Here is a 27,816-nt window from a genome sequence, read left to right on the forward strand (position 1 = left end):
ACTAGATCAGGTTGCTCAGAGCCCCGTCCAACCTGACCTTGAATGTTTCCAGGGATGGGGCATCTACCACCTCTAGGCAACCTGTGCCAGAGTTTCACCACCCTCAGAGTAACAAATTTCTTCCTTGGATCTAGTCTAAGTCTACTCTCTTTCAGTTTAAAGCCATTACCCCTGTCCTATAGCAACAAGCCCTACTAAAAATTCTATCTCCATCTTTCCTGTAGACTCCCTTTAAATACTGAAAGGCCAAAATAAGGTCTCTCGGAGCCTTCTCTTCTCCAGGCTGAACAACCCCAACTCTCTCAGCCTGTCCTTACGGGAGAGGTGCTCCAGCCCTCTGAGCATTTTTGTGGCCCTCCTCTGAACCTGCTCCAACAGTTCCATGTCTTTCCTGTGCTGAGGGCTCCAGAGCTGGACACAGGACTCCAGGTGGGATCTCCCCAGAGCAGAGTAGAGGGGCAGAATTACCTCCCTCGACCTGCTGGCCACGCTTCTTTTGATGCAGTTGGCTTTCTGGGCTGTGAGCACACACTGACGGTTCATGTCCAGCTTTTCATCCACCAGTACCCGCAAGTCCTTCTTGGCAGGGCTGCTCTCAATCCCTTCATCCCCCAGCCTGTATTGATACTTGGGGATCAAAGGTTATGTACCTTTGATCTGACTGAGTACAACCATTATTATATTAATTTACAGATATTTATGCCTTTGCTTGGTAACATTTGCCTTCCGGAAGCCTGGGCCCCTGAGACCCGTGCAAAAGTCTGGAGCAAAAAAGGTCTTTCACTCAAGAGAGGAGGATCAAGCTAGGGAAGGAACATGACTTGAACTGTTCTTTCTCACCTTTTCAACTATTTCTGCTAGACTGGTTGGGAGCTAAATACAGCTGCTTGTGTTTGACACTATACGTGGTCAAGTAATTTGTTTACATTAAGTGTCTTTGAGTACCTAACACTGCTAATAAAGCAATGTCCAGAATTTATTACAGTTCCATTGATGCTGGAATGCTGGCTTTATTTTTCTAGTCAGTGTTGTTGCCCTTGCAGTTTTGTTTTCTTTTGTTTTACCGTTCACATTGTGGTTTTTGCAGAATTTCTGTTCTTTTGTCCAATCTGAGGATTGGAAATAACAGTAAAAGATAAAAAATGTCTTCAGAGAGAAGAGGAGATCCTGAGTGCCTGTCAGTAAAGCAAGTTAGTACGCAACGTTTGAGGCCGGTACATTTTCTGTTTGTTGTATGTTGCCAAAAGAAGTCTGATATTTGCAATGCATCTCTGAAAACTGTATATGTGTGTGTGTATATATATGTATATCTATTTTAGTGGTAGCTCTCAGATCCCTTACAAATAGTTTGTGCAGTGCCATATACTGCAAATTTTGATCACTTTTTAATTGAAACAGTCATTTGCTTTTTTGTAGAGATGTCATTTTGGCGTTTGTCGTTTTTTTTTTTTTTAAAATATACTGTCTTGAGACATATGCAGTAATTTGTCAGATTAATCATTAATCTTCTTATATACCGTCTTCTTTAGATAGGACCTCCATTCAGATACTTGTGCTTGATTTCCTAATGGGTGTTTCAGCCCTGTAAATTGCTGTAGAAGCGTGATCCACTGATGCATGGTGTGAATTGTTGCTTGTAGCAAGATTTATTTTTAAAATTGTCTGGGTTTTTTTATTGATAGAGGTTATACTCTCTATCAGTTTGTATTTTGCAAGCATAATGAATTCACTCAGCTTTTTCTTGATAAAATGATCTGCCAGGATATGGTGGTGTCACTTAACTGCAAGACTGAAACTGATGTTGTTGGCTACCTCTATTTGTGGTTTATGGATCTTATTGCAAATGGAAATGATATATGAAAGTGACCCTCTATAAATAAATATTTGAACCCATAGGCTCAGCCTGATTTCTTCTTGCTAACTTGTAGCTTAGAAGGCTGGGGCTTTATTAAGTGATACTTTTTGGTTTTCTCCACATAAACTAGAGCATTTACTGTTTCTGTGCAGTCCGAGTCAGTATATAGCTGGCAATAATCTGTTGGAAAGCAGGTGTACACTAACATAGGACCTGAGGAGTGAGTCCTTGTTTGGGTTAGCTTAACCTAGATTTTTTTCATTATAGGATTTTTTAGGGAAGCTACCTACCTGCCGTCTAGTTTTCTTGAAGACGTCCATCTTCTTGAGAGTAGCAGATTTCGGGTTAATGTAGTCCATTAAAAAAATGGTATCCAGTTATATGTATGGAAACGTATGGTTTTTGACACTCTAGATTTGGGGTGTGCACATATTCCACTGCTGCTTTGGGCCCTGGATGTTGTATCTGTCTTTCGGAGCACTGGAGCAGCCCGTTGGGGTTATAGAGAGCCTGGCACTACAAAAGCCCAGGAAGTTGATGGTGGTAGTGTTGGAGACCCGTGAGGTGCAGAATCGCTGCTACTTCTGTGACCCTGCTGTTCTACCCTTTGTCTATTGATATGTTGGCCTGAAACTACAGATCTAGGACAAACTGGATTCATTAATGTGTGCTTCATTATTGAGGAAAAGAAACAAATGCAGAAATGTTTGTGTGTACGTGGATATATACCCAGTTGTGCTTGTTTAACCAGATACATCAAAAAGATTTTGTGTCTCTTGGCATAAGAAAATATTTTATCATGTTCTTTAGCCAAGGTTCATTAGTGTGTCTAACATTGAAAATATTAATGTCATACAGTTCTCCATAAATTGGAAGTACATGGAGCCTTTGAACATCTGTGCATTTTGAGTAATTGCGTCAGTGCCGGGACCACGTTCATGCGCCATAAATATTTGAGGGCAGTGGGTCAAGGTAAAGAATAGGAAGGACAGAGTAAGAATAACTGAAATAATCTTTTTGGAGGATGGTATTTGATCCTAGCAGGTCAGGCCTTCTGTTATAACCAGAATGCGTAAACATTAAACCTTAAAAACAGCTTCGAAATGAAGCAGGTAACTTCTTCCTGCAGTACAACAGTCACTCGACTCCAGAATGACACCTGCATTTTTGGTTTCATTTTACAATTAGCAAAATGTATTTTCAAATTGTGCATAGTAAAATTCCAGCACTTGTAGAAGATGACCTGAAATTCAAGAACCTGTGTAGTAAAAAAAATAAGAAACTGAAGTGTAGAGGTTTAGGATGATTCTTAAAAAGACAAGTAATGTTTTGAATAACAAATAATTTATGCAAAATATGTTACAAAATCTAAGATGCTAAATAAATAACCAATACAATGTATTGTTTTGACACTTTGTTTCCACTGAAAAGATAGTGAATGCAGATTCATTTGTTAACAATATTTTGAAGCTATTTTTCATTATATTTGCCTTATATTTTGTACAAACAGTTGAACTGTAATTTAAATTTCAATATTCTGCTTTGAAGCTACACGAAAATATGGTGGGATAAACATTCAGAAAAATAGATTTGTGGTTATATAACTTCTCTTTATTATAAAAAAGTTGCTTCACCATATGAAACTTTTTTCTCCTATATTTTGAAAGGCTCGTGTTCCCTTTTATATTTCACCAAGTCGGCATGATATAATGCGTTTCTAATTTCTGTAATCTTTTATGATTACAACATGAGGGTAGTATTATAAAAGTTATTCTCATACAGTATTGAGAAGTCTTGAAGATTTAAAACCAAAGAATGGGATATAAGAATGCTTCAATCCAGATATTAAATGGTAGACAAATAAGCAATGTAGTAGTTGTTAAAGTCTTAATACTACATCTTTTTGTATTTAAAGGTTTTTCATTTTTTTTCTTAGATTGATGTAGCATAATATTAAAGGGCTATTAACCTTTACCGTTTGGTCCGAATTTCTGTATTTTTCAGCAAAGTAGAGGTTTCTTACTTTTGAGTAACATTTTACCTTCTGGGAGTAGTATAAAGGCTTGTTTCTGTTGCCACTTGTGTCAGCAGCGGTCTTTGACAGAAGTAGGTTTTGGGCCCATTCGTCCTTAAGTAGAAATACAAATGCCTGATTTAGCAGGCTATGCTTTCACAGCAGATTTTGTAAAGACAGCTGCCTGTGTAAATCTCCTGTCCGTATTGTCTTGCAGAACAGGGAGACTTTACAAAACGTCATCAGCGTCGGCTAACAGTTGCATACATAAACTTTGTTGTTAAAATATATGTGTTTATCATAACATTTTTCTGATTCAGAAATCAGGCTGTATTTCAAGGCAACAGGTAAGTTTGAGGAGACTTGTTACTTTTTTTTTAGATTTTCATTTATAAGAAAACTTGGCTGTGTGTTTCAAGAATTTCTTAGAAGTCTGAATAGTTAAACCCTCCTTTTGGTTAATGCATTACTTCTGGAACCAGTAGATAAAATTCTACACATTAAACACGGTAAAAACGGTGCATATTCTGCAAAGGACAGAATTTTAGATTAAAGTTTTCTGGGCACAAAAGCGGTAACAAAATGATCCCTACAAAACAGAGTAACTTAATAACACAACAAATAACTTTTGTTAATTTGAAACTTTAGAAACTGAAACTTGTAAAGTAAGATGTAATTAAATTATGGTACTGTCCATACCAGCTGTTCTTGGTAATTGAAACTTTACAATATGAAAAATACATTACATCTGTACAGTTTATACAGGTAGGTAGGATGAGTTTTGAAAAAGATTCACTTTAAGGGTCATACTCTGAAGTCAAAAAAATACTGCACAACTTAACTAATTACAAATTGTAGACTTGAAACAATTAATCTTTGTGATTCATTTTTAATTTGAACAGGGATCCTAGAATCCATAATATGTCTTCTCACTTCTGTCCATAATGTTACATAGAATTTGGTTGCAGCCTCTGCTACAGGGAAAAAAAAAAGACAACAACAAAAAACAGTTAAGCCAGCTGCTGACTGTGTTCCTTGATTCGTGCTGTTGTTGTTATTGTGCTCAGATCCAGATCAGTTTCTAGGTGTGTTTCCACTGTTTCTTCCTGGTTATTCGAGTCATAGGGCTTGTGAGCAAGCAGTTCGTGGTGTACTCCACAGTAACTTATCGTGGGCTGATCGTAGGCAAGAAATGTTGACACATTCATAGACAATGGTATCTAGGGGAAAAACAAAGATGAAAACCAGCCAATTACCGAAAGACACAATTGAATTGTGCTTGCCTGAATTTGATGTTGAAGAAACAGACTGTCTAAAAACATTGGCTAATACCAAATACAGTGCTGCACGTAAAAACATCTCTTCCGTCTCTCTATGCCTCTACCCCCTCCACTCCACCCAAACCCTGGTCTCCACTAGGGTTTTCTAAGCCTAACAGCTACCACCTTTGATCTTGTGGCCCAGGACTACCTGTGTGCTCAAATGTGTTTGTGAGGATTAGGATCTGATTGAACTCAAATTATCTTTAGAATGCAATTAACATCTGCTAAAATCAATGTATCGGGGAGGAGAAAGAGGAGTGACTCAATTTGGGGATATATGGAAGATTTTAGATGGATTTTCAAGTTTAAAAGTCGTTAGTGGATCTTGCTTGAGTATATCAGTGGGTGTGATACCTTTGGTCTGCTGGGAAATACTCACAGATGACACATTTCCTATTATTTATAGCATAAACATCAATTTGAATCTAGTAGCTTTCAGTAAATATTGGACCACAGTAGATCCACTGTTACGCTGTGGTAGCTCTGGAAGCTTCCCTATTGAAGTTTTAATTCAAATTCTTTAGGCTGAAAAGTTATTAAAATTTTTTTTACTATTTTCTTGGGGATTTTGAACATACTTCAGCATAGAATTATTTACAGTACAATGTAGAGTCAGAGGTGAAATTAATGTGGATTTTGAATTGTATGTATTTGTATTATTAGATTTATTTTTATATATATTAAGACAATCAAAGGATGAAAAAGGTGACTATATTGTAATAGCTGTGTAAGTCATGCTTTAAAGTATTTAAAAATCAGATTTCCAGTCCATTTTAAATTAGAGAACGACTAATATTTGTGACTTTTATTGCTCTCCTGCTGTTATTTTGAAGACCGACTGAAATGTAATAAAACTAAATATGAAGACAGCTCATATTTAAAAGCATTTTAATTTGAAATATGAAATAATACAAAACAAAACTGTTTCTCGTTAGCACAACTGGTTGATACATTTGGATGTCCCACCTGTACCTCTACATGCTCATGACAGCATGTTGGAAGTCCCATTATAAACACTGCTCATAAGCTATACGAAACAAGGAGCTAGACTGAAAAATATAAGGAAACGGATGGCTCTTCTACCTACATATCAATAGCTCATGAAGAGCTAAACATCATCCAGTGTATGTAGCATATCATGTGATCATACTGTCTGAATCGGAAGAATATCAGTGAAACCTGTGACAAAACTCTATCTTCATAGGATAGAATCAGAAAACCAGTGGAATGTACCTTTTCTATCCTGACTCTTGTATTTGAAAGATTTGATGTTAAAGCCACCGTATTGTATCATAGGTGTCTGGTGATCTGTATCTCTTCACTCACAAACATTGATGAGCTCTCTGCATTTCAGGTAGCCACCTTGGGTATGTTTTATTTATTTTCCTTATGATGAAACACTGGATGAACACCTCAGGCTTTCTTAAAATAATGAAAAAACTTTACCTGAGGAAGAACTCTGGCATTTTAAATAAATGTGATAAGAAGAAATGCTCCAGATTTTTCCTCCTCCATAAACACCAACAATAGCTTTTCTTAAACTATTGAACACTTCCTTTTACAGCTCGAAATGTATTTCCTAACCTAATTTCATGAGTGTGGCACAATATTGGATCGTGTCACTGTGGGCATGGTTTACTTTTGGAGGCAGCAATGCAGTGAACACATCCTGTCTTGGGCAGCTTTGCTCTCATGATAGAGGCAAGGCTACAGTGCTATGGTATGTCCTCATCATTACTGTGATCACATCCAGAACCTTGGCGCCTAAGTGATCTCCTCAAGTAGCAATATCAGTACAACCAGTGCAATTTTTCAGCTGTACTGTAAACAGGACTGATCCCCTTCCTCACAGGTTGATTGCCTTCAGTTCCCATGGTACTGTAGGGTAAAAACATCTCTGGTCCTCTTTGTACCTAACCTAGAGGCTGCCATAAATTCTGGAGATGGGATGTTAGAAAAGCCACTTCTATCTCCATTCATGTTCTGTTGACCAGAACCTGCTTGAGAGAGAGAGAGGATTTCTTGGTGAATGAACTGCCTTAGTAAATGGTGAGGCTAGAAGGCATGACAGTCCCAGAGAGTGTACAAAAATGAAAAGTGATATAAAGGCTCTGGCTGTACAGGGAGTCATGTAGATCTGCTGGTACTTACTTTTTCTCTGCCCACTCAGCTAATTTAGTCATATTTTCATTGCCCTTTTTTTACAGAAGCAAAAGATAGTGAATGGCCTTGAGTCACTAATGCCTATCCACACTTCCATGGAAACCAGACAAAATGTTGTACAATCTGGCTTCAAATGTGCTGTTGCCCACATTTGGAATAATCAATGAAGTGATATTTAGTGCCACATCTACTGAAATAGAAGATATGGGTTAACATGCTTCATAGAAATTAAAATCTGTCTCTGTGTGTTCAGAATAAGAGCTAAGGCTTGCGTTCATTTTTGAAAAAGGTATGTTGTACGTATGTTGAACTGGAAAAAGTGTGTGTGTTATGATCTTAATACCTGGTCATATTCTCAGTAGCTGTTTTTCATGTATTTTTTATGTAATGTATCTAAATTGCTGACCTTTGATCATATTCTGTTTTCAGCAACATCAGAATAGAAAGAAGGCAGACGGGAGGAAAGGTGCACTCTGACTGCTTCAGACTTGTAGTCAGAAACAAGTTGATTATGGTTATGGGCTCCTTCTAAGCTCTTTCTGATGCTGACATGAGGGCCTTGCAGTAAAGCAACTGTATGGGAAGTTGGTCAGCAGTGTCAGGTGGGGTAAGCAAACTATGCGTGCAATTGCTTGAAATATAGACATCTGCATACATGAATTCTTTCATGCATACACGTACAGGCCTGAGTGGGGAGCCACATAGGAGGACATCTAAGGCCTAGCTGAGATTACAGAAACAGAACAGCTTTTGATTAATGACATGTTCCTTAGTCTGGTAAAGTTTCCATTCTGAAAAAAAACTAGCTAATGTGTTTCTCCATTGCTGTTTTCTGAAGGGCTGTATGCAATTGTGTTGGCAATTCTACCTTATTCTGGGCAAATACAAACCAGGAATGATGGCACTCTTCAGAAGAATCTGCGCTGGTTCCCTTGTAACTAGGTCATTTCTGTAGTATGCAAACTCTGTACCTTCTAGAAAATTAGTAATATTCAGACCTGTTATAAAATCTCCCAGATAGTTTTTGGGTTTTTTTCTTTTTTTTTTTTTTTTCTGACCTACTCCTTTTCTATTGTCACATCTTTTTTCCCTTCTTAAGTGTTTCCCCTTCTGTCTCTATTTCCTAGAACGGTCAGGATCTGACCACCTGCCATGTTTCTTTTTAGTGTAAGAATTTGGGGAAAGAGACTTCTTGGTCACTCCAGTTCATACTGCAGCTCATTTGTAGCCATCAGGCGAAGCTGCTGCCAGCTGGTCCTTTATTGCTCTCCGGGTGTGCTGGATCACTTTGGGCTTCTCAGGTTAGAGCCCTGGAACAGAGATGTCAACCCTCATGGATGGCATGGTAATTAAACAAGGAACATCCCTGTTTGTATTTCCTCCTTTGCGTTTTTCCTTCCTGTTTTCCTTCTGATAGTGGTATGTGTCTCAGTAAAATTTCTATCTCTATAAACCTCCTGTTCTCTGAACTTTTTAAAAAATTCAAATAAGTAATATCACAGTATTTGTAATGATAGCTCTCATCTCTTTGACAGCAATTTTGGAGTAAAAATCACTGCCTTGTTTAATTACTAGTGATGTGTGAACTTCATATTGTTTGGAGTTCAGGTTCAGATGAACATCCAAAAAGCCCCAGCTTATCTCAGATTTACAGTTCAGAAGCCTTAAAATTGCAATTACTATTCAAGGAAATATCTGTCCTGCAAGCTGAATTTCATTGCATAGCATTAAATTTCTGGGGGGGGTGGGTGGGTATGTGTGCAACCCCATATCTTTTCAGTAAGGAAGTCTAAAACTCCAGTCTTGTTTTACATAGAAAATGTAGCTAAAAGGTTGCATTTACAAAACTGTATAGCAAACCAGAATCGTTAAAAAAAAATAATTCTGTTCAGTCCTGACAAGAGTTTAATCCAGTGTTTGGGATGTTGATGTTTTTGCATTTCTGTTTTGATCCTCACTGGCAGTTGAAAAGTTACTACAGATTAAAAAGGAAGTTTGTTTTGTTTTTTTTTTGTTAATTTTTTTTTTTTTTAAAGTCTGAGAATTTGGTTCTGGCTTCTCTCTAGCAATTACAGAGATCTGCAGGAAATCAGTTATTCTATCCAGACTGCAGAAGTATATTCCCTTCTAAACAGATGTGAACTGGTTGGGGAGGGGAATGCTTCTAGCTGCAGATGAATATCTTGGCAGTCAGCAAAGATGGGAGAGGATCTAGCAAAGGCGTACAGCATTTATTAAGCTTCTGGTGTTGTGGCTGTGTTCTTATCTGATTGCTTGACCTTGGCTTGGCTTTCATAAGAAACAGAGTTGCATTTTTTCCTGAATTTACTGTATTTAGAATTACAGACAATATTTTCAGCCTAAGGATTTTCGTATTTTGTTAAATTTAATGGACATGGGGTGTTCAAACCTCCCAGGGGGATTTCAAGACTCAGCCACAGAATCCTGGAAGTGAAAACTTGGAAACTGAAGCCATAAGGGCATAGCCACAGATCGGGAGCGGCTTAAGAATGTAGGCATGGGAAAATATGATAGGGCAAAGGAATATTATCCATGGAGATGGCAGAGATAAAGAGCTGGAAAAGCAGATGATCATGAACAGGAGGGATGAAAATAAATGAACCAGGTTGTATGCTGAAGTAAGAGAATAAAATAAGCTGAAGGCTGGAAGCAATAGAAGTGATGGAGCTCTGATATATCATTCAGAAAATGTACAGAATATAGGAATGTTATTATAACACAGGCATGGGAATATAATATGTCAGCATATGAGAATTAAATCTATTTCATATAGAAGTCAGTGGAATTTTGCTGTTGGGTTCAGTAAAAAAGAATTGAACAAGCCCTTGTAATATATACCAGGGAACCATAAATGTTTTATTGGTATGAAACAAAATTAAATGCTTTATTCATGACCACTGTGAAGAATCCTGTTATTTTAAATGAACCTCAAAACAAACCTGATACTTTACCGTTCATTATTTTGTCTTTGTGATGTATTTGCCATATTATTTAAATTTATTGGAGGTTAAATTTTGAATAGTACTATTTTTGAGTCCTTATCTAAACCAGAAAAAAGCTTGAAGGAATAAAACACCTTGGGGTTTATTAGGTAGAGAATACATTAGAATAAATTATAATTAATGTATTTAAGAAATCTTATCTAAATTGGCTCTTTCATTAATCTTAACAACCTGATTTCTGACTTTGAATTACAAGTGAAGGCAGTTCCTGTCTTCATTTGGGAACCCCCTGAATTCCTAGTTTCTCTCCTGTTTCTATACCTGTGAACCTCACTACTGAATGCTGCTCTCAGCAAAGCGTCACCAAAGCCAATTTATTCATATTTACTAGCCGATATTTCCAGGATATCTTTAATTCTACTTTAAATACTCCTTTTTCCCACAAGCTTACTTATTTGCAAGTGACTTGTCAAATTGTGCGTTGTTTTTGCTGCCTGTTTTCTCAGCCCCCTCTCAACTTCCCAACTTGCCTACTCCAGACTTCATTATGCTGTTCTCTTTAGCACCTTCAGACATATTACCTGTTTGTCACCCTGTGTCCTATTTTTCCATATTTTTTCTCTGCGTGTTTCCTATCTTGTCCCCTACTTTTCCCTTCCATTTTTTGGCAGGTCTTCCATGTAACAAGTCCCTTATTTTCTTTCTGAAGTAGCATGTCCAGTGGCTTTCTGTGGAAGCCCTAGAGCTGTCTGGTAGGTATATTTATGAAAAGAAAGTACCTATCTCATTATGATCTCGTCCCATTTCTTTCATTGTCTGCTTCTTCAAGCGTGTTTTTACTTAAAAGTGCTGTGCCGTGAAACGAGAGGTAATTAAACTCAAGCTTCTGTTAAAGGAATAGATAAACTTGTTATAGCCAATTTGCAACAGTTGTGGATTTACAGTTCAGATCCTCCTGGCTCCTCTACTAAAATGTAACTCAGCCATGGGGGTAAGGTTACCAGAAGTTACTTTTTGGTGGTGGTGGTATTTGCATACACTGTGAGGAGGCCTTACTGCAAGGCAATGAGTACCCAAAAATTGCCAGTCACTTTTAAAGATTTTAGTTTTCCTTTATACTCCTAAATTCATAGGTGTTTGTTCTTTAAAACTTGAGTCTGCATATTTCAACCTTTCAAAGTCCAAATTCTAAAGGTCTGGGAAAGGGCAGTATGTTGTTGGGTCATCTGGTGAGAACTTTGGCATGAAATGTCACAAGGCATTGGTATTAACTCATCCAGCTTTACTTGTGAATGGCAAGGAGGAGTTGTGCAAGTGAAGGAATTCAAAGAGAAGGATGTTTTCAAGCTTTTTGTTCTTCTCTCAAACTTAATTTCTACTCAGGTCAGGCTGTAATTAAAAACCTACCAAAAGCGTATGCAGTAACAATAGTTTTCAAATAGCTAGATTTTTCTTCACATAAACAGTAAGTTAACACCCTCTTGGTGAGGGAGAATTGTGTGTTCTGTTCAAAAGGCACATCTGTCCAGATGTATGTGATTTCAACATGAAAATTTCTGTTGCTCACGAACACTTGCTTTTCTTCTGCTATGGTTTTCCTTCTCTGCAGTAAATCTGGGCAATAAAGTACAGTAGTGATGTGCTTCCTGTGCTCTGCTTGGGTTTGGTGATTTTTTCTATTCCAATACGTTCATATCTAGTTAACTAAACTGGGGTCCCACACTGTGAGAAATAATGCAATGGAAACCAAACATGTATTACTATACATCTGTTTTGTGCCCAATCTTCACTGCCATGTTAGACTAAACGTGTCATAACTGTACATTCTTATCAGAGAAAGGCAAGAGCGAGGAAGCAAAGGGCAGATGAGAGGTCTGCATCACATCTGTGTTTTAAGCTTTTCAAACCATCTGTTCAGTCACACTGAACGTGAGGACCTGTTGTCTCCATGGCAATATAAGAATCGTTATTTCAAAGCTCCTATTGAAGTAGCTGCTGCTTCTAGACTTTACTTGTTCTAGTGGCTGAATGCCCTGTGTTTATATTGATACCAAAAAAGAAAAAGCTTTAGTAAATGCACGATTAGAATTATAGTCCATCAGTAATAGTATTCTTATCTGTTCAATGTTTAACATGAATTTTAAGTAATTTATGATGCAGCCCATTCTGCATCTCCTCCTGGGAGAGGAGGGTGGTGTTAAAAAGTGAAAATCATCTTTGAAAACAAAGGCCAGTACTTTTGAACCTTTGTGTTGAATGTTGGACAAGTAAACAGTAAGATGTTTTTTTTTCTGGTGGATTGGAGAAGGTACAGAGAGCATTCAGCCACAGTTGGGTTCCATGAGAAAACTTGCAAATTTTTTTTAGTGATGTCAATGTAGATTTGGTATCTTAATTTTAAAGAAGAAGGACTTGGCAAAAATTTTTCAGCAAGTTGAATATACTAGTTTTGACAATGGCCTTTACCTGTTTTTGAAATGCCAGAGTGAACAGCTACTGACAAATGCTACAGAATATCACCCCTTTCTTTTATTTTTAAGAAATAGAAGATAAGGAAGAGGAGGAAGTAGAACTAAAAAGGTTTTATTTTTCATTCTGATTCAGTTCATTGGGGTTCAGACTAAGAAGTAGTGAGCTGTGGTTTCCTACTTGCTACACGTTTTGTCTTGCATGTCATTAGTTTTCTCAGAGTTTGAACAGAGTTTGAACAAGGTGACATTTGCTTAACATCTTTCCTTCCTGCAAAGAATGAGGCATTCGTGGGATGAGAACAACTTGTGACTTGAATAGCTTTCATTGCTTGCTTGGCTTTAAAAGCAGTATGTATTACATTTTATTTTAGTTAGATGTTCATGTTAGCTATAAATGTTAAAAATGAGATAGTTATACTGTTCTGTCTGACAAGGTAAATATCTGCCCTGCCTTTTCAAGTTTTTTTTTATTTGTTTGTGTGCGTTCGTTTGGGTTTTGTTGGTTGTTTGTTTTTGGTGTTGTTGGGTTTTGGTGGGTTTTTTTGTTTGTTTGTTTGGTTTGGTTTGGTTTTTTACTTTAAGTCTGCAGGTTTGGATTATTTTTTTTATTTTTTTTAATAACAGTCCTTCCAGTTCTAATGTAGTAAATTGAATTAGGGAAGTAGGTATGAGGGGTATGATTATGAGTAAAAAATTATGCTTTCAGTTGATGCATTGTTTAAAATATGCTTCATAATACTTAATAATTAAGTGTATATTGCCCTAAAGTATTTCTAAAAATGTTATTACAATTAAATCTGTATCTCTTGAGTGCTAACCTTTTTAGATTTCTCATTTATTTTTCATTTATATATAAAACTTGGTGTTTATTGGTAGGATCTGAAGGCATAATTACTAAAGTGTCTTTTAAAACGACAGCTCTGAACTTTGTGGGTTGAGAAGTAAATCAACAGAGATAAAGCTTTTACTTTAGATGATGGATAAATGATGGAGTTCAAAGTATTAGCTAGCGAGCATTTGTTATGTATAGAAAAAGTTAGCTGTTTGTCTTAGTAAAGTTTGTTGCAGCTTGGAGAACCTGACCATCATACTGTATCTTAGTTATCATTCATTATTTAGCAATCAGTAGATAATCTTAAAATATTAAGAATTTTAAAATAAGAATTTGCATTAAGAAAAAGCACATGAAAAAAAGACACCTTTGAAAAGTAGATAATATATTTGTAGGGAGGTCTCAAAGAGATGATGTTTGTAAGCCACACGTATGTAGGTAGATGTGTATATTTTCTATGCATGCACTTGTAAGTCTTGTGGACAAGCCCTAAAAGAGGTCAGTGCAGCTCCTTCCATTCTCCTCCGAAAGTTTTAGAATACTAAAAAGAAAACTAGACTTTATTGGTATATGTAGAAGGAAAGGGAGCTGAATGAAAGGAACCAATGAGATTAGTTTGATTTATATTATAGGTTTGTTTCATACTTAGGGGAGGTCCGTCCCCTTGAAAAAACCCCTGTTGTGTCATAGAGTTGAAGAAACGAAGTATTACAGCTGAGTTTAGAAAAATATGTCCAAGCCAAGCTTAGTTAAATGTTAGTGTGCCTTGTTTCGTTAAATACACTAGGGCCTGGTTGTGCAGGATGTCTTGCATCCCCAAACTGAAGGGACGACTTTGTTTAGGAGAGCTCTGAGGAGAGTAAGGTCTGTGCATGGGATTCTCTGGTATTCCTCTTAATGAACAAAAATCTCTGAAGTGTGGCTGTATCCGATATCTAATCAATTTCAGCACAGACTGCAGTTACTTTTACAGATTTTCATTAAGCGTGATTGTTTTGGTTGATAGTTGAACTTTTTGGCCCATCATAGGGCTATAAGTAGGTTTTTTTGAGGACTCCATTCCCCAAAGGTTAGATTCTCGTATTTTGGATAGGCTTGTGTAGAGTGTGATTAATATGATCTTATTTTCTTTATCCTTCTCTAATTATTTTAATGTAACAAGCAATTTTAATATCCCCTAAGTGCTATAACAGGCAATCTCATTACTTCTCATCAGGCTTGTTTACAGAGAAATAAAACAGCAGCGAAATAAATAACACTGAATAAACCAGATGTTGAAGTATTACCTACTCTAAGTATTCATAACCATGAGTCAGACTCTGAAGAAATCATGAGCCTACCTTAAGAAAAGGAGGTTATTTTAGTTGATATAATCTTTAGCTTCTTGTTTACGGTTTGGTGTTTTTTTGTTTTTGGGTTTGTTTTTTTTGTGTGTGTGAACAGTTGGGGAACATTATATAGTTTTTTTATGGATGGCCCAGTGGTAGGGACCTTAGGAAATATCAGGAAACTTGATAATACTGATGATATAGATGTCTTCCTTTCTCCACTTTGCCCTTTCTCTCTCTGTTATCTCCCAGCTGTTAACCTCTTCTTTCTTACTTCTCTTGTTTTATTGTTTTACCTCTATTTCTGTCTTTAAGAGGAAGCATCCTTCTTATTGTTAACCGTATTAATCATTGGTGTAACCTCTCCATCATCCAGTTATATTGTTGTTGGCCGCCATTCGTCTATTATCTCATTCACCTTTGCTTTTCTTTGTATTCTACTGCATCTCTGGCTACTTTTCAGTACGGTGCCCTAATGCTCTCTTTCCTTAAGCATCATATCCCAAAACATGCTTTCTTGACTCCAGGAAAGGAGACAGGAAAGCCTGGTGGTGCTGAGACAAACTCACAGTGAAACCTCCTACTGCAGTTTTGAATTTTGAGCGTTTGCTTTTAGCCCTTAATACTTAAACAGTTCTCCTGCTGAATGGACTGTGATTGTGCGTTTCATAGTGTCCAAAGTCTGATCCTGCCAACTGTTGCATGCAGATGTGACTAGCCTACTAGAATGAGCTGCTTGAGACATCCACGTAGTTAATCTAGTGTTGGTATAAATTGGCGTTGTATGGGCCAACAGATGCCAGGGCCAAGAGGTTTACAGATCTGAAGGGAAGAGAACTTGTGCTATCTCTGAGAACAAAGAGGGGGCCTTATTTACTCTGCTAGTTTGATTTTTCTCTCTCAAAATTTTTTGTGTAGAAAACTTAAGTTAAACTGGATGTATTTCATTTGAATTCTATGATAGCTTGTAATTAAACTGGGGTACCAATTTAAAAAAACACAAAAAACAACAACCAAAACCTGATCCTTTCAATCCTCTTGTGACATTTCTGGAGAAGAGGTTTTCCAGTCACATCTATAGATGGCAGAATCCTATCCACAGTGTTTTTGTAACTGAAAAGTCATCACACACTCTCAGCAACACAGATGTGCTGGCAAAACCCTTCATGCAGCTGCAGCCATGCTTAATTTTATTAGCTTAGCTTCTATCAGTCAGGACGTTCTTCAGCTGGTGCAGGAGGTCTGCTCTTCCATTGTTCTGATGAGTGTGACTTCTATTACAGCTCTCTCAGCTGACTCTCAGTAATATTGAGGTATTCGCAGGTCAGAGATACGTTGTGATATCAGGCGTATTCCTATGTAATGAAATCTCACGTCCCAAGAGCCTTGTGAAGTGTGTAAGAAAGACTAAAAAAGCCCCGAGTAACACCACTAACACCCCCACCTGCTTCACTCTGATACCTATTTGTACTGCTGCATTATTTTGTGTGGAAATGCTGATCAGTACTCGAGGTTGGCCCAAGCATACCTGTATATATATGGCATGTGTGGATTCATTTAATAGGCATATCATGAAAATGTCTCTCTGGGTGTAGTAAACTACTTACAAAGAATGAGAGTGTTGAGTGTGTGTTTTTGATTTAATTCTCAAGTGTCTTGCAATATCAGTTCCTCTTTTTACATTTTAAACAACCAGTTTCCATGATGTAGTGTCCTCTTGTGCACAGTGTTCTCAAGCAAATTAATAAATAAAATTAAAAAAAATCTAACTTACATTCATAGCTTACATCAGCTTAGGATATGAGTAATATTATTTCAATGACTAATCCAGACATACCTGTCAGAGATGGAAAACCTATACTGAGACTGCTTTAATCCATTTGCTGATTTTTACTGTCCCAAAGTCCCTTGAAGTACCTGACTGAAATCCAAATGTGCTCCACATAGAATCATTTAGGTTGGAAAAGATCTTTAAGATCAGCTCCAGCCATTAACCTAGCACTGCCAAATCCACCACTGAATCATGTCCCTCAGCACCACGTCTACACGTCTTTTAAATACCTCCAGGGATGGTGACTCAACCACTTCCCTGGGCAGCCTGTTCCAATGCTTGACAACCTTTTCAGTGAAAAAATTCTGTGTAATATCCAACCTAAAGCTGCCCTGGCGCAACTTGAGGATGTTTCCTCTTGTCCTATCGCCTGTTACCTGGGAGGAGAGACCGACCCCCACCTCGCTACAACCCCCTTTCAGGTAGTTGCAGGGAGTGATAAGGTCTCCCCTCAGCCTCCTTTTCTCCAGGCTGAGCAACCCCAGTTCCCTCAGCCGCGACTCACCAGGCTTATTCTCCAGACCCCTCACGAGCTTTGTTGCCTTTCTCTGGACACACTCCAGCCCCTCAATGTCCCTCCTGTAGTGAGGGGCCCAAAACCAAACACAGATTTGAGGTGTGCCCTCACCAGTGCTGAATACAGGAGGACGAGCACTTCCCTAGTCCTGCTGGCCACACTGTTCCTGATACAGGAATTCCTGTTGGCCTTCTTGGCCACCGGGGCACACTGCCGGCTCATGCTGAGTTTTGCGTGTAGATCTTTAAATTGGGATTCAATCTTTTGTTGAAGCTTAAATGGTTGGTTTGTAGGAAGTGTTTTATTTTTGAAATCTATTTTGCACTGCATAATGTATCTGCTCAAATTCCAGGTCTTCTCCCATCCTTCCTTTCTTGTTCCCTCTCCCCACCAAGCTGATAAAAGGCTAATTTTTGTTTCTGTTGTTATTGTTCTGAAGTACGCTTTGTTTTGCTGAAGAAGCAAGAGCTGGGAGCTGCGGGCTTGGCTAGAGGGAGGTTAGTGCTCTCAGTGGTGTAAGCAGCTGTGTGTTGCAGTGTTGTGCTGAAACTCAGGCAATGCCAGGACATCACAGACTGGGGGGCGGTGGCAGAGAGGCTGAGGGGGGTTAACTTGGGTGTACACAGTCAAAAAACAACACTTAGGAAGTAAGAGTCCTTGTTTTGTGAGGTGGGTTTGTGTTGCTCAAAGAGTACAAGTGAGGACTGCAAAGAACTGGATCATCATCTATCTATTCAAAGAATAACTAAAATAGGCAAAACAGAATTTCTCCATATAGTTACCATTGCACTTCAGTTAAATAACTAGCGTATTGCTCTTTTGTAATTGTTTGAACAAGGGCATTTTCATGTATCTTAAAAAAACCTTTTGAACGATGCCAAAATGCTAGTGTAGTTTTGGCAGAGGCTCTCCTGGAATGAAGTCCTCTTTCTCTGTTAGTGGTAGGAGAATTGACACGTTCACCCAGAGAGAAGAGACTTCCTGAAGGATATTGGGAGGAACAACTCAAAACACAGAGAATTTAAACCAAAAGTCAAATTTCTAACTTGAAACATATAAAATTAATGGAGATTAATATATCTAAAAGGAAAAAAAAAAAAGGATAAATTTACATTTAACATTCAAAGAAAATACTGTTCTAATAGACTTGGTTCTTGGAATTTACCGTGCAATGAAGCAGTGTTTTGTTTATTTCTACAAAATAGTGTAATGTCATAAAACTCATCTGAGTGAAGTATTTCTGATTACATTAGTGAATAAGCTTTGTGTAATTATATAAGGAAATTAAAGAAAGATCTTTGTTAAAAATTGAATGATACTATAACAGAAGGCTAATACCAAATGCAGCTTGAAAAGCAAGAGCGAAGGTTAGTGTAATTTGTATATACCCTGGATGGGGAGTATGAGACATACGGTTCTTTCAGTTTTCAGGAAACGTTCTTAATTAGTTCACTGGGTTTACCTGACAAATACAAAATTGTTATTTTCTGATGTGACAGTAGTAATGGTAAAGCATTTTTTTTCTTTAACCAGGACACCCTCTACATATAGTGTTTAATATTTGTGGTAATGAAATAATTTTCCTTTTTAAACTACTTTTCCTCTGTGAGTGTGTTTAAGTCGCCTTTATATTATATTTTATCACCCCATAACTCTGGAGAGAAAAAGCTCTGTTACATTTCCAAGCGGTATATACTAGATTATTTCTATTGATAAGAAGTATTAATATTTGCACTTGTTAAAATATTTTTATTGTGCATCAGTTGCACTGCTTCTAAGATATGACTGGTTGTTTGTATATCTGGCCATAATTAAACAATTCTTCAATGTAGGACTACAAATTTTGCAGGGCAGGAAAGCATTATTTGGCCAATTTGATATTAATTCTTTTAAAATCCAGGCCGAACATTCAAAGCATAAAGTGGCACTTTATTGATAGCCAGGCGGTTCATCCTTTTCACTCTTAAATGCTGCACTCGTTAGTTACTGTGGCAGATTTTCAGGACAATTATAGTAAGCAAGGGAGCATAGACAATATACTGTGACAGAGTTAGAGGTGTGCAGGCAAAGGACCAAAGCTGAATAGAGTAGTTTTAAGAAAAAAAAAAAAAAATCTCCTGTAAAAGTTGTCTTAGACCTTTTTGGTTCATTACAGATGACCTTAATTGCTGGTTTGCGTGGTTTGTAGAATTGGGACTGGAATTTGGAGTTTTATATATCCAGGTGACTCATCTGCTTAGCCCAGTGTGGTAGCTACCAAAAGCCATTAGGAGGATGCTCTGTTATCTCTGTACAGCTGACACCTTTATAGCCCTTGTGGTACAGGGACTTGAATAGGACTAATACAAAAAAGAGCCTCTCAATCTCTATCTGGGTTATTATTCCCCTTCGTGGCTTTTTTGACAAGTGGACCTTAAAACCCCATCCTTCTGTTGATGCCAGTGGTATTCCTTTCAGATTTGTACAGGTAAAGTGCATTTCCCCTTTAAAACAATCCTCAATAGTGAGGGAAATGAAAACTGTTCCGGATATTTATTTAGAGCCAGCCAGTTAAATCCAGTCACTTTGATCTTTTCTAGTAGCCAGTCATGCAAATATATTTACCTTCTTATATTAACTGTGGAAAGAGACATCAATATGTACTTACTGTACAGCTGTTTTGGTTAGCATGTTTTCTTTAGGTCAAAATAGAGTCAGGTTGCTGTGATAAAAGCAGCAGTTTGTATTATTTTGGTATTGTGGGTAGTCAGGAGATGGTTTACTTCAGAACATGCAGCTGAGATGTTAAACAGTATTTAAAAAGCCCACGTATGTAGCAGGAGCCCAGCATGAGTTTAAAGGAACACACAAAAAATGGGTGATGGGCAGCACTGCCAGCACCTCTAACAGGTCTGGCCTGAAGAAAAAGAATGGAGCCTGAATATTTTTGAAAGAAGTGAAAATATTACAGAAAATGTAATAAATGCATTCCATTTATGTAATTCTATATGGAAACTTCCACAGAATTTACAGGTGTACTAGAGGTTCATCAGTCTGCTTGGCCTAGTGTCAGAATATACTGCCTGCAAGTGGTAGCGATAGCAGGGGGAAGAGTGTGCTGGTAATAAAGGAAATTGCCCTCTGAATGTGAGAAATATGAAGATGATGTGTGAGCCATCCATATTAATGAGTGTGTGCATGTTAAAGATAATAAAACAGTGCTGCTTTTCAAAATGTTGAGAAATGTACATTCTGAAGCGTGCATGCTCTACCTGCACTCGCTCTAGGCAGCTCCTGATGATAGAATATGAACTTCCTCTTAGAATGGAAATTCAAAAAACTGAGACATTTTGGATACACAGTGAATTGGAGTGAAAAATAATTTAGGACTTTTGGAGTTTTTCACAGAACTGAAGCATTTTAATTTTGAATTAGAATATTTTGTTCTAAGTGGTTTTATTGCATGCTGTATTAATAATTAAAGTTGCAACAATATGAGTTATCAAAATTGATTTTCGAAAAGTTAATTAGAGTTTAAAAAAAGCAACAGTGTATTAAAATCATAATGAGAACATTTTGGTCTAGTCCAAATGTTCCAGAATTTTTCGTGAAATATTGTGGGTAGATTTTCCTTTTTTCGTGCATTTCATTAGTTGGAATTTTCTGATGGAAAAATCCATCCATGAGTTTTTGACCAATTCTGAGCATCTTGAGAATAATTCCAAGGATTCGTTCCTTTGCTGAGGCCAGATCATGCTGTTAGCACGATGGTGTTTGCAAAGCGCTCTCACATCTCATCTTGAGACATCAGATTCAGACACAAAAGGCAATCTAGCAACAATAGATTGAGTTACTAATAGTAGTAATGCAATGCTTAGTGGCTGTAACTAATTAAAGGACTTAATTAAGTTGTCATGAAAGAATATAGATAATCACTGTGTCAGTTCTTCTTTATCATCTGTCTGCTTTAGTGAACCATTGTCTGGTATATGTTACGCACCAGTGTGTGGCATGGATCCCCTTCTTCTTCCTTTCCATTTCCTTAGGCATTTCTGGGTTCTGTCTTTTGGAGTATAGTGATAAAAAACAGGTGTGGACTTGATGCCACCTATTCTTTATAGTATTGTGAGTTTTAAGGCAAAAGATGTTAAGAGTAATGTGGTTTTGTGTAATCTTAACTTTCTGGTTTAAAATTTATTAGTCATAAAAAACCAAAAAGATCAGTTAGAATACGTCACCACTTTGGAGTGTTGTTCTCTTGCATGGGATTGCTGACAATAGAAAAGTAACGGTTTACTGACATCTGATTGACTTCGATTCACAGCTCAAGTAGCATTTTGTCAGGGAAGGAAAAATAGGATTTTCCTCCACCTGGTCAGTCACCATGCAGTGCTCCTGTGGGTCTACAATCCTAGGTAAGACAAGATCACTTCTGAAATACTGCTCTTGAATTAGAGGGTGCTGGCATGCATTTGGACTGTTCCGTGTGAAAGTACTGCATGTTCAGGGTAATATTTATGGGTCTGAATTTAGAATTCATGCAGCAGATTCAAGGCCTTATTGGCAGAAGGATGTATGAGCTTAAATGGCACTTCAGTGGATGCTAGTGCACCTGAACCAGAGACGGCAACCCCAAGTCATCTTCCTTAGTTTGTTGACCTGCAAGTCTCTGGGGTGCTGCAGCTCGGTGTTATGTGTGGACTCAGAACCATACTTACTTGACCACCAGGGAATCCATCAGCTGTGCTAAGTGGTATTTGGATATGGAAGCTGGATTAAGCATTGCTGAACTCTGCAGGAATGGAAGATAGATGTTGGTTTACAACACTGGCTACATGTGCTGACAGCACTGCATTTCACCCAAAGAATCTGAATAGACCTGAAGAGAGGCCAGTACCAGGGGCTTGATGAGCCTGTATCTTTTGAGAGATTCCACAGATAATTGTCTTGGCTAACTTTACCTCTCATAACCCTCCCCCTCTAAATCCATCTTCTCTAAAGACCTTTGTGTAAAACTTTCATTACAAGAATTTGCATGAGAATTACCAAAACATAATTAATTTCTGGTACAACTTTTTCAAAATTTGGATTTGCATGCTTCAATATGGACACCAGATGGGCTGAAAATCTGACCAAATTTCCCAATCAGATGTCACAGGTAACATCTAATTAAATGTACAAAACAAATTTTTAAATATTTAGACAGAATTTCTTTAGGGTTATTTTAGAATAAAAGAGAAATATTTTATATAACTTTATATGACAGAAATGTTTTCTGCCTTTTTAAAGAATAGTTTGCTATTTATCGTTTTGTTCCATTTGGTAATGTGCTTCGCACATTAAAAATAGATGAACAGAGAACTATTCAGCTGAGCTAATCAAAGACGCAGATGGCTAGTGCAGAAATCTGACAGTCTCTCTAATCTAAATTAGAAAATTCCTTATGAAAGACTTTTTACCTTGAAGCTAGTGAAGCTATAACTGGAATAGATCGCATGTTTGATTTCTAGCAATGTATTTTACATCTGTACAGACAAAATTTCCCTAACCTCATGAGCATTAGCAACACATTTTATAAATCTCATAAGGATTCAAAAGTAGTAGTATTGTTCAAGGAATGGATTTGATTACAGGGAAGTTAATGTAGATTTCAGTGTTGTTGAGATAGTTCATTCCTTTATGCACTTTCTGCACTTTAGCTCAGTGCCCGCTCCTAAATCAGGCAGGTGCCTTTTGTCACCTAGAAGTCTATTAGAAGACTTTGTGCCTCCACAGTGGCTTTGTTTCCCAGCCGCACAGGTGGGTCCTCACTTGTCATTTGCCTTCCACAGGAGGAGATGGATCTGGAGAAGCGCTACACAGAAAAGATTACTTTTTCCTAGGACTGTTTCAGAATTTGGTGGAAACTCTTTCTTTGGCACTGTCGGAAAAGAAAGGTGACAAAATAATTATTTAAGTCATCATGATTTTTGGAAGATACAGCCAAATTGTTGGTTGTTGAAGGCAAATGCACTAATTTCACATGTATGACTTTCTGTAGTAAGTGAAGACTGGCTTGAGAAGGAAATGACTTTAAAGCAAACTGGTGTGTAGATGGATTTATGCTGCAGTGATTGCCCAAGAAAATGCTCTTGCTTTACTGTCAACACAAGATAACCCTTGGTAGTTTTCCTGCAGTTAAAATAGTACCTTGCATTTTCTGTGTCGATGTTTTCACCATTCCCTAAGGTATCAAAGACATATCATATCTGAAGATGGTGTCCTTGGCAGTACAGTGAAATGCACTGATTAGACTTCTGGATATCTGAAAATACTGAGCAAAAGTACTCTACTGAAGGAAGTAAATCTCTTTGCCTACGCTCCAATGAAAACGCTCTTAAGGGAGTTTCTACATTCCACACTGTGGTACAGAGCTGCTAACTCAAATCCCAGAAACAATACAGTCACATTAGCTCTGTGTGTGTTAGTAACAGTGCCAGCACCATTGCCTTGTGCTTATAAGCAAGCTCAGTTGGGGTTGGATTACTTCCTTTCTCCATTGCTTTGTGTTCGACAGTGCAGATTTACATGCAATGTCTTTTGAATCTTGTAACAGCGATAGCTTATAATTCACGTATATAGAAATAATAACTTGTGGTTTGAAAGTAAGAAAACAAAATGATAAAGAACACTGTATCCAGTGTTACCGTTGTCTGGATGTTACTGAGAGAAGGGGTGGAAAAATTCTGTTGCAACCTACTCCAGGGATAAGGTGGCAACTTGGAAAGACTGCAACAAGGAAAGGAGGAACAATTCATTTTAAACTCAGGTTCTATCTGTAAGATGCACCACTCAGCATCCTAGATATCCAGCTTTTTCTGTACACACCGTCATTCAGTTTATGGAGTAAATGTAAAAATCGCAGTAGAGCTTTCAAAACACTCTTACGAATTCATTTTCTGAAAAGTAGCTATGTACTTTGAATAAATGACACACATTATCTTTTTTTGTTTAGAAATAAAAGCTTCAACAAGCAAAAAATGACAAGAGTAAAAGTTGTTATTTGCCACTCAAAGAAGTTATTGTATTGCTGGGCCAATGATTTGCATTAAGTTGTTGATATGTTCATTTGTTCTTCATGACATGGTCTGTTTTAATCCAGAAGAACAATACCTACAGCCTAATGGGATTTTCAGTTACTGAGATTCTTTATATTATGCTTTTATTTGATTAATATGCAGTGCTTTCATGCATGCTGTTTGACTAAAAGAAAATGAGGAGAGACAGACAAAAAACCATCCTTAAAGCATTCTAGTCTCTATCCTTAATCTACCTGTCCTTTCTGTTCCTTTTTACCCCTGGAGATGTTTGAGCAACAAGTGCTACTGCGTTATACCACTTCGTTGCCTCCCTGCAGCAAACACATAGTCTCTAGACTATAGCATTTTTACTGCATGTGAGAAACCAGCTTGTTATTCTTGCTGCATTTATTGTACTTCTTCCACAGATACGGCTCTGCTGCCCCCAAGGTCTGAATGACATTGATCTGATGCTCACAGCCTGGAAATAAAGCCAGTGTGAGCTGTACAGAAATCTCATGGCCAGTGCAAGGAAATCATTAACTCTTGCAGCTTGTTCAGATAAATAAAGGAAGGTAAGGAAATTGCAATTTAGCCAAAATATTAGAAACGTGATGGTATTGCTGGGACAGGATCTCCACTGAGAAGAAACACAAGTGCACATGTCATAAGAAAAAGGTTTTAGAAAGCTAAGCTTGTCTGTCTGTCTGATTGGGAAAGACTAGTGCAGTGAGAGCAGGAGTATTTGAGAGCCTTAATGCTAGGTTTTCTGAGTTACAGGAATCTTTGCCATTGTCAAGTCATGTATCTGTTAATTTCCTTGTTAAAAACACTCTTTTGGAGTAAAGCTCTCCATCAATGAAACACTTTTCCTGAGGTTTTGGGGTTTGGGGGTTTTTTTGTTGGTGGTGTTCGTTTTTTGTTTGTTTTTTTTTTTAAACATAGTATAATTTATAGCTACATGTCTCCAGTGTTGTTCCCCTTGGTCGGGGTCCTTTTTAATCTCCCTTTTGTGTTGTGGTTGTAATATATTGAGATATATGCAATGTCGTACCTGGTAGCTCTTCAGGTAGATGCTTTTTCGTTTCCTTTTCTCCTTTGCCTGAGGTAACCCAGCATTACCCAGGTACTGAGGTACGTAGCTGTGCTTGTTAGTGCCGCTCTCCCTGGGCTTCCCTTTGTACGTGTGTGGCACCGCGTCTCGCTTCTAAGAGCTCCGTTATATGGACATGGTAACACAAGGATTGGCAGAGCTTTTTATCTGTCTTCATTTTATTTTGTAATCGGGAATATGCCTGTTCAGTGGATTGTTCTAACATCTAAAATATACACAGCAAATGTGTTTTTTACTGAATTTTGTTGAATCTTCTGCTTTGATGAGTAGAACTGTATGTCCCTTTTTTATTTTTGTTTTTTTCAATGTTGGAGGATTATTAATACTTCTCAGCTGCCTCTCTAAATGTTTTTCTTCAATCAGGGCCAACTCTAACTTAATGGAACAGGTGGTTGCTTACCCAGCAAATTGCTTAACATAAAGCCCCAGCCAGGATGTAGCTTCTTATAATTAAAAGACTCACACTGCTCCTGCCAGCCATCTTTTCCCTTGCTCAGCATTGCACCACCATTTCAGACAGAATGTGCAACAATAAAATAAAGAACGTCTCCAATGTTAACCCTGTCTCATCCAAATCACCCAAACATTTCTCCTAAGTATTGTGATATTAAGGTGCCATAAGACTGGATGGGACCTGCTTTCCATGTCTCAGGAGAAAGTATTTCTTTTTATTTCTACATTTCTTTGGAAGATGGCAATCTCTTCTTATCGTTTTAGGGAGAAAAACCCCAACCCAAGTGTATGGTTCCACCTTTACATTGCAAAATGCGGTCACTCAGGGACTCCAAAGCCAGGGCATGAAGTGAATGTTTGGATTGCGTGTTGCTGGAACAGCAAGTGAATAGCCACTGACAGCAGGGCAGAAAGAGAGAGGCTCTTTATGTTCTCCTCCTTACCTATTGTCCTGACTGCCTCAAAGACTGGCCCTCCTCATTCTTACTCGGAGGCTGTGGCCGGCAGGGAAGGGAGATGGTTATCCGTGTGGGCAAGAGGTCAAGTGCATGTATAATGTCCTTTTTTTCCTCTCTAATTTGAGGACATATTCAAAACCTCTAGGATGCTTACTCTTGGCAAGTAGTTGTCAAAAACAACCAGCCAACATGGTAGCTAATTTTTAGGATGTTTTTAACATATAAGCCATTATTAACCTCCTGGGTGGTAGAGTCAGCGTTACTTTCCAGTGAAACAAATGGACTCCTGCATCACCTAAGCAGGCAGGCGGCTCCGTTGCCCATATTATAATACTGTATAGTAGCATGATTGTTAATCATATAAACGTCAGAACTATAGGGCATTACAGGGTCTTTAAATCAACTGGTCTGTATTCTATGTTGAAATCTGTAGTTTTGGCTCTTTTATTTATTTGTAGAAGTATTTGCTATAAATAGAAGGTGGAGGACTCTACCAAGATACATAATTGGCAAAGTGAGATTGTTACCAGCTGCAATCCTAATTTTCAGTTTTGACAAATGTAATATAATTCCAAGTATTTATGATGACCTACTTAGAAAAGATGCAGTACTGCTATTACCATACTATTTATGTAGATATGCCAAATATAAAAAAAAGTCTGATATTGTTACATTATAAAATATTATCCCTCTGTTTTTTTGGGTGAAGTGCTTTTCTCATGTACCAGTTATAGTGTATGCAAAGAGTTTTTTGCCAGATGTCTGAAAAAGTATCCAAAAATGTTTTGTTCGGAACAAATCTAATGTTGATTGCCACCAAAGGGGAAACTGGGGCCTCCAGTATAGTTCAGCCTTTGTAGTCTGAACTAAGGGACTGGCAGCTTGTTTACATATAAATCTGCAATGAAATAACAGAAATGCCATTTAATTTTTTCTTTCTTTCTTTCGTTTTTTTTTTTTTTTGAGTGAACGTCTTTGTGCAAAAAGATTTTAGTATAAAACTTTCCTACTCCATCTTCGCTTTTTTTTTTGGCTGAAATTTAAACAGTTACTTGTGGTGTCTGTAGAATATGCAAGAAATTAACGCTCTGTACTTCGGATTGAAAAGGCTGTTTAGACTAGTTTTGTTTAAGCAGCAAGAGAACTGTATACATATTTACTGCTAATGTTACTGGGTGCTTATTGCCAAATTATCTTGCTTGAAATATAGTATGGGGATCTTTAAACCATTAAATGTTCCTTTTCTCTTTTAATTGCCAGTGTCTTACCAATTTCATAGACATTTCATATTTTTGTTGCATCTACTTATATCTGATACAGTAGTATGTCTCTGTGTTCAAATAAATGATAAGAACTGAAGATTGATGTATCATCTTGGTATTGTATCTAATCCGTTACTGTCCTTTAAAGCATTATGGGTGCTTAGATCAAATAATATTTTGAAGTGACTACTGAATT

General features: G+C 37.6%; 2 protein-coding genes across 7 annotated transcripts in view; one reads left to right on the forward strand and one right to left on the reverse strand.

Annotated features, from left to right (window-relative positions):
* CTNNA3 (catenin alpha 3) overlaps positions 1–27,816 on the forward strand; it is a 542,113-nt gene that overhangs the window by 159,758 nt on the left and 354,539 nt on the right. The gene's annotated exons all lie outside the window — the stretch shown is intronic.
* LRRTM3 (leucine rich repeat transmembrane neuronal 3) overlaps positions 3,153–27,816 on the reverse strand; it is a 90,652-nt gene continuing 65,988 nt past the window's right edge. For both annotated transcript variants that reach the window (XM_074592083.1, XM_074592082.1), the window contains one exon: positions 3,153–5,089. In XM_074592083.1, the coding sequence (XP_074448184.1) occupies positions 4,880–5,089 (210 nt within the window). In that variant the 3' untranslated portion in view covers positions 3,153–4,879. The remainder of the gene's footprint in view (positions 5,090–27,816) is intronic.

This window comes from Larus michahellis, chromosome 6 (assembly GCF_964199755.1).
Source record: "Larus michahellis chromosome 6, bLarMic1.1, whole genome shotgun sequence".
In the NCBI taxonomy this organism is placed as follows: domain Eukaryota; kingdom Metazoa; phylum Chordata; class Aves; order Charadriiformes; family Laridae; genus Larus; species Larus michahellis.